General features: G+C 36.5%; 1 protein-coding gene across 1 annotated transcript; it reads left to right on the top strand.

Annotated features, from left to right (window-relative positions):
* Nucleotides 1-2,476: 2,476 nt before the first annotated feature.
* LOC127841822 (toll-like receptor 3) lies at nucleotides 2,477-7,742 on the top strand. Its single transcript, XM_052370933.1, has one exon. It carries the CDS (start codon nucleotides 3,726-3,728, stop codon nucleotides 6,090-6,092), a length of 2,367 nt encoding a protein of 788 aa, XP_052226893.1. The 5' UTR covers nucleotides 2,477-3,725; the 3' UTR covers nucleotides 6,093-7,742.
* Nucleotides 7,743-8,418: the final 676 nt, after the last annotated feature.

The raw sequence follows: 8,418 nt of genomic DNA on the forward strand, positions 1-8,418 counted from the left end.
GGAAAGAATTAAGGTTAACAGTAAAATAGATATTTGTTGATTTCGTATGTTGAGATTTTGTAAAGAAATAAGGATTTGTTAATTTACTCTATGACAAGAATACATAATTCAAAGCAGAATTAAGTAGACAAAAATACTGTGTTGTGTTCCAACTGGATTGAAAATTGGTCATAAGAACAGTTAGAGGAGATGCAAAGTAGTGATTCTGACATTAAAACTTTATTACAGTTCAAGTCCGTTTCTTGTGAAAAAACATCAAAGAATGTGGTCAATGAATATAGCAAAAATGTAAGAATCTTGTGGAGTATATGGGCAACACTGACTGTAAAGGACAATTTGTTATGGAGAACAGGTGAAAACGGCTTAAGACTTGTACTTCCATCAACCTTAAGGTCTGAAATTTTTAAACAGTTGCATGAAAACAGATTGGCTGGACATTTAGGTAGAGACAAAACATTAGCTTCTATCAAGAAACGATTCTATTGGCCAAACAACTGTAGTGATATAAGACGATGGGTTAGTTCATGTGAAATGTGTTCACGCAGGAAACCTGGACCAGGTTGTGGCAAATCAGAACTAAAGCAAGATATCTCGTATCAACCTCTTGATCGCATAGCATTGGACATTTTAGGACCATTACCAATAACAAGTAATGAGAATCAGTATACATGTATTCTTGTGATCTCAGAGTATTACACAAAATTTACAGAAGCGTTCGCTCTCAAAGACCATACAGCACTTACTGTTGCTGATACACTTGTTACTCAGTTCATTTGTAGATATGGCGTTCCCACAATTATACATTCAGATCAAGGTCCCGAATTTGAATCCCGACTTTTTCAGCACATGTGCCTCCTTTTAGGAATACAAAAAACTAGAACTGTTCCTTACAATTCCCGTTCAGATGGTTTAGTGGAGAGGCATAATCGCACAATACAAGCAATGCTGGCCATTTATGTGAACGATAACAGAGATGATTCGGATGACCATTTACCATTAATTATGATGGCTTACAGAGCATCGTGTCACGAAAGTACAAAATGTAGTCCTAATTTACTTTTATTTGGATGGGAAATAACACTCCCTATCGACGTCATGTTAGGAAAAATCCCTGGAACAGTGGAATATTTATGTCCTTCAGAGTATGTAGAATGGCTCAAATTGTCTATGGCTATGTCTTTCAATCAGGTTAACGCTAATTTAAAAATAGCTGCGTGGAGACAAAAGAAATAATATTCTAAAGGCTTCAAACCTAGAACTTTTAGCGAAGGTGAGATGGTTTGGCGATGGAATCCACCTACTGCAAATCAGAAGTTGGGTCTGGCCTGGATAGGACCATATAAGGTGCAAAAAGGTTACATCTGTAACCTATAAAATTAAGCATCAAAGCTTAAACAAAATTTTAGTTGTACATGTAGACCATTTAAAAAAATGTCATTCTCAAATGTTACGTGTAGGTGACAAGTAAGTTTCACAAAATACTGGAATCGTAGGCGAAACAGATATAGAAACTGCAAATTTTCTAGATTCTGACACTGCATGTGAAACAGTACCAAGTCCCGTATTAAACGGACAACCATACCGTACACAAGTTGGACGCACGGTTAAGCCAAAGCAGATATTCGATCCTAGTGATTTGTAAATTTATTATCACATAAGGTAGTTCGGATAGTGTAAATATTATAGTGATGAACTTCAATTTTATTCGATCTTTGTGATTTGAAGATTTATGAGCACATAGGGTAGTTTGGTTAGTGTAAATATTATATTGATGATGTTTCAATTTTATTTGATCCTAACGAACTGTAAATTAAGTAAGAAGAGATGCTGTTTGTAGGTGATCGCAAAAGGAAGTGCTGTTAATGTAAATATATAATACTGACGTATCATTGCAATTACATAATGCAGTGCTATTAGTGTAAATACGTAATCATGATACTCAATTGCGGTTAAATAACGTAGTGGTGTACGTCAAATTCATAATGATGTAGTTGCATTGTGATAAAAAGAAGCATTTATGCATATACATATACACTATTATCTTCCTGTAAATGTACATACATTGACGTTTTATTGTGATCACACAAAATATTGACTTAAGTTTAAATGCTCAGTACAATTGTTACATTCTGATCACATCAGTGTATTACTGAAGTGTAAATATTATAAAGCATTAAATGTCAAACTTCAAAATATGCCACAATCTGTGAATAAGTCCCTTTAAACTAAACGAACACTATTGATGAGTTTTTTTTGGTACCAACGAGCATCAAATAAATGTGACTAGTCAATTCACATCAAAGACGCGGGTGTCTCAAATGTGTTAGTGATATTCATATATCAGTTTAGTATATCTTCAAATACAATATCGGTTTCAGGCGTGCTGCGTATTATAACTAGGACAAGATATTATAATCTTTTACAAACGACACGTTGAGGCGATGACGTGTTTCATCGTTGGGCCCCAAGGCCTTTTTTTGTAGACGCTAGGCATAAATAGGTTAAACAGCTTGCGGTCGTGGATAAAACCGCTGTTAGTTAACATCCGTGGTGATATTATGTCCACTGAAATTAAGGATAAAAGGACATGGGGATTGAAAGAGTTGGTGCTATTAATACATTTACATACATATATGTTTGAAGATGGATATGACAATGTGTGCAAAAACAAATTGTGTATGGATGATGACACATGTGTAGTTGTGCGTGAAACGTGTACCCAAACGATGGCTTTGAAGTGTTCTTAATAAAGTTTAAGTTGGTACACGCGAGTTTACTAACGGACAGTTAATGCTTCGTCGTCTGTAACTTTTTTTATTGATGTTGATGACACGGAAATATATGAACGCTATTTATGTAAACAATGCGTCATTTAGAAACTTGAACTGAATATTTATGCGAATTATTACGGACTTATATTGGATTGACTTAAAACTAGTAATTGGTTTAATCAAGTGAGTGTTCACTTCAAAACGCATGTTCTGCTATTGATGTCTCAATATATTGGATTATATTATACGATTGACAACCTTTACACAATATTAAACGTTTACACATAAACAAACATTTGGAGATCGTCACAAAATATTGACTTTGTATATAAACACACATTATTGAAAAACTCTTCACATACCCAGCGAAGCAAATCTCGCGTGACGCTTTAATTGCAGTCCAATAAAAGAAAACAAAGTTATGAAACCGCATGAAGAAATGCGCAAGCAGATAAGACCAATGTGCGTAGAGGCATTGAACCGGCAGTGTTACGTACGAAAAATATGAAGTCGGAGGTTTATTTAAATTGCTGATACAAAAATCATTTTTGGCGTTCTTAGTTTTGTTACAAATTTGGAGTTTCCATGTTTACCTGGGCGAAGAATTTATAGTGCAATTTGTCAAGTGTCCACATCGCACAGGAAATCTATAAAGTAAGGAAAATACACTCAGTCAAAATTAAATTGAAATGTGTAAGGATTCATACTCAAGAGGACACTCGGTTATTTTTTTAAGTCGGACATATATAATCGAGCCATCATGTATGTTAAATTATTATTCCTCCTCGCATGCTGTGGAAGTCCGCTTGTAGCTGGCAGTCATTGCCAGGTGTGGCCAAAGGACATAAAGACGCTTCCCTGGGCAACTGAAACAGTTTGTTTTGGTGACCTCGAAATACAACAGTGGTCTGCGATGGATATAACCGTGACGCCACATTGGATGACTTGGTGAACATGCCATGGTCTGTGAAAACGCTATATATTTACGGATTCAACTTAAATCTAAGCGCTGACATATTTCCAACAAATAACACACTTGAGAAATTGTACATTTGCAAAACAGTTTTTAACAAGTTAACAAATGACTCATTTACAGCGTTACATCATCTAGAGAAACTGGAGATTCAACAAACAGCGATGACTGACAAGCAGCACATGCAATTGTTCCAGGCTTTAGCTTATATAAATGTTCAAAAGATAAATCTTACATTGTCTGAAATAGGTCTTACGGAAGACACTCTGGGGAATTTTACCTTTATCAGAACCTCTGTATATAAGCTGAATATGGACTTTAATATAATTAGCTCGCTAAACCTGTCGTTGTTTGCTGGAATTCGTAATTTGACAATATTGGAAGCAAGGAATAATAGAATAGAAAATATAAACGGATTTGAAGTAATGGACAATTTATTATCCTTTGATGTTTCGAACAATTCAATCAGCGAACGTACGTTTAATTTCTGCAATGCAAGCAATCAAACGAGTCTCTTTCCGATGCTAACATATCTGGCATTGTCAAGAAACAGAATTGGAGAAATCAAAGATGATACAATGGGATGCTTGACAACACTAGTAGAGCTTAAACTGGACTACAACGTCTTAAAGGAGTTGAACGTTAGAAGCATTACCAATATGGTCAAACTTCACACGTTAAATCTGAGAGGTAACTGGTTACGTGATGTTATTGCTGCAGACTACATCATGTCTCTGGAAAAAATTGATATGAGTAGAAACGAGTTTAGTCCATTCTTGCCAAGGATGTGTAACAGTAGCTGCACAAGGAATAATATCAAGGAGTTGAATTTGGACTACAATCCGATCAGACGCATGACCGATAATTATACCGCATGTCTTACACAACTGGAAAAGTTATCATTGCACAAAACGTCTATACTTGAACTAAACAACAACTCGTTTGTACATTTCTCGGCTCTGCAATTTCTGGATTTGAGTCAGATGACAAGGGGTCTTCAGCGTATCGAAAGGGCTGCGTTTAATAGTTCAACTCTGAAGTACTTGGATCTAAGTAGGAACTACATCCAACTTTACTCAGATGATATGAAGTACATCTTCACGTTTACGCCTGAAATTAGAAATCTGACGTTATCGTACAATTTCAATGGCGAGATGAACGCGTCCGGTCTATGTGAAAATTTTTATCCGTTGGCAAACCTCGAACACTTGAGAATCGAACACATCGGTCTGCAACAGTTTCCATTGGAAATTTTCAACTTATCCATGAGGTTAATTAGTTTGAATGTAGACGATAACATTATCAGAGATACTGGTCAATTTGACGCTCACGTCCGATATAATACCAATATAAGTTATTTATCCGCTGCCAAAAACAAACTTGCATTTCTTTTCAACCAAATCTTTCCCGATGATGTGATGAGGTCGTTAAAAGTTTTGGATATTCAGGACAACGAATTCTCTTGCGACTGCTATGAAAATAGTTCCTGGTTAAGGGAACAAATCACAGAGAGAGACGGCAAGGGTTTCATTGGCAATATTCAACTGGTTGGATGGCCAGAGCACTTCAAGTGCCATTCGCCCGCATTAGAAAAAGCCAAAGGGACGCTATTCCGAGACTTTAACTGGGATCTACAGAAATGTGAGGACCCAGGTCGTTTTAAAATTATAATTGCATATAGCGCAATGGGTAGTATAATATTTGTGCTAGTCGTGTTGTCTACTGTAGGCTACTGGAATAGGTGGTATCTGCAATACTTTTGGCATAATATTAGGAAACGGTCTAAAGCTGGCACGGTGCCAGAGAGTGACTTCTTTGAGCAGTCGGAAGGACAGCCACTTCTGCCCGTGAAATTTGACGGGTACGTACTGTGTGACTCGAAGGGACTAGACAAACATGCGGTTACCAAGGTGATCGACATGTTTGAAAGGGAGCTCAACTACAAGTTACATTACGAACACCGCGACGGGAGCCTAGGTGGATCGGCGATTGACATGACATTCGAAGCAATGGACGAATCGAAAAACATCGTGGTGGTGGTAACAGAGAATCTCATGCGAGACAGCTACTGTAGGTTCCTCGTAGAAATAGCGTGCCTCAGTAAAAAGAAAGGTGGTAAAAACAGGTGGGACGTGGTGTTTATTCTTATGTCAGACATAAATCTTAGGTCCGTCAGCAAGTCGTGGTGTGTGTGGTTTACGAGGTACACAAGCGCAGACTGGACCGAGGAAACGGACAGCATCCAGAGGAAACTCTTAGAGACAAAAATATATTCAGTGTTTGGGGGCCCTATACCACAGAACGTCTTAAGGCGCAGGCATGTTCACGACCAAAATGAGAACGGCTAAGGTGGTTTTGTTTCTAACAAATGTAACATAACAATGGCGGACAGTGCCTTTAAGAGACTATTGAGAAGTTTTATGTTTTCAACAGATATCACATATATCAGAGAAAGCTTAAATATTAAGGACATTTGGCGACGTTGGTCAGATTATTCAAGGATGTCTTTGTTTGAAGCACGTTTGGATTACCGGAGTACAGTACTCATAACAAACTTACTAAGTCAGGGCAGTTGAGCAATGTTACAGTAATAACACAAAATACGTGGCTTAGATGGAAGACAATATTTATTGTTATGGAAATATTCATTTTATATCAACTGGTATGTATTTTAAATGTATTTTGAAGCAATGATTATATGTGGATACATTTATTAAAGCTAATTTATATGAAAAAAAAATCAGAAATTTACATTGGGAAATACAGCAGTCATGTTAAGAAAATTCTGTAAATATGTTCAACTAAAGAAATGAATAATTTCCCCCATTTTTGAAACAGTAAACAGTTTCTCTTACATAATTACCATATTTTAACATTACACTAAGATAACGTTTCTTTGGTTAAAACCTATTTATTTAAGGTCGATTGCATCGGAAGCCTAAGGCTTAATCAAACGCGTTCGAATTCGTTTCCTGGGTCACACCAGTCTTTGGCTTAAGTTTGTTTAAAAAAGATCCTACCACGAAAAGAAATTTGCATATAAATAAGATAAATGCATAGAAAAGTATTAATTCAAAAGGGTGGTCTGCTCAATGATGAATTTTGATGTTGCGTACGTGATTCGCATGATAATTTTTTATACATGTAAACGATGTTGTGTAACTGATATTTTTATTTGGTTGTTCTTTGTTATTTTCTTACATCAACTACCACACTCTGTTATATCAATGCTCACAATTTCATTTAAATTCATATACAATCAATTCAGCGCATTTTAAAAGCACATGCATTATAATCCGAAACGCTGTTTAACCAAAACTTCATATACTACATGCTGTATAATACTTTATGCTACATACACAAGGTACCGCCTACATTGCTAGGTAAAACGCAAAACTGATTTGTTTTAGTAAGTATTTTACTTTTGCTTATCAATAAGTTAACTCATTGATTCATTTTTGGGCTAGGGATTGTTTACTGATATTCTACAGTGTTCATCGAAACCATAAATTTAAATGCTGTTTGAATTGCGTTTGTTTTCAGATTGTTATTCAACTCAATAGCATGTTTTTGTTGTGTTTTTTAAACAATTAAGGAATCTGACATTTTTGGTGTAAGAATGTTTAAGTGTTAGTAAAAGCAACCTTTGCGTTTTTCACGAACTTCAGCATTATGTCTAGCTTGATGAAATGTACGATAATTTTTCATAAATGCCCCCCTCCCCCTCTTTCTTGCCAATCACGTTCTTGCTACTTACACATGTGACTAGTTAGATTACATTTTTCACTGTATTGTGGTGGGAAAAAAATCACTTTACTTTTATACTAGTCTAGTGATCTAGTCATTTGTGTCGTGTTCTGAGAAAACTGGGCATAATGATTGTGCGTAAATTGTCATCCCAGATTAGCTTGTGCAGTCCGCACAGGCTAATCAGGGACGACAATTTCCGTTTTTGTTTAATTTTTCGTTTAAATGATGTCTCTTCGTAGCGAACATCCAGTTAAAGTGGAAAGTGTCGTCCCGAATTAGCCTGTGCGAACTGCACAGGCTAATCTGGGACGACACTTTACGCATATGCATTTTGCCCAGTTTTCTCAGTCCGCAGTCAGCACAGACTAATCTGGGACGACACTTTCCGTCTTAACTGGATTTTTACTCAGAAGAGACATTATTAAAACGAAAAATTCCATTAAGGCAGAAATTTCCGTCCCTGATTAGCCTGTGCGGACTGCACAGGCTAATCTTGGACGACACTTTACGCACAAGCATTAAGCCCCGTTTTCTCAGAACACGACACATATGTTTAAGTATCGCATGGTGTGTAATTACTTCTATGAACCTGATGCAACAATAGTAACGATATCCGTTTAAAGATCCATGTATGCCCAGCGTCTAGAAAAAGGCCTTGGCAAACAGCGTAGAACTAGATGAGACGCCGCATGATGCGGCGTCTCATCAGGGTCTGCGCTGTTTGCTTTAAAGAATTTCTGTAAGAAATATTCTAAATATATAAATAAATATACTAGACATCCCTAATTTCGGAAATAAATTGATCCAATTTTGAAGGATGGGAGAGTCCACTAGGCATAAATGGGTTAACGGGCTCTTGTAATGTTTTAAGTGATGCGTGATTAAGTGATTAGTATTTAAAAGTTCATCAACAAGTGATAGCAA

Source organism: Dreissena polymorpha, chromosome 8, assembly GCF_020536995.1.
Source record: "Dreissena polymorpha isolate Duluth1 chromosome 8, UMN_Dpol_1.0, whole genome shotgun sequence".
Classification (NCBI taxonomy): domain Eukaryota; kingdom Metazoa; phylum Mollusca; class Bivalvia; order Myida; family Dreissenidae; genus Dreissena; species Dreissena polymorpha.

Excerpts from the sequence above, each read along its gene's own strand:
- LOC127841822 (XM_052370933.1), top strand. The coding sequence starts at position 3,726 with ATGCCATGGTCTGTGAAAACGCTATATATTTACGGATTCAACTTAAAT.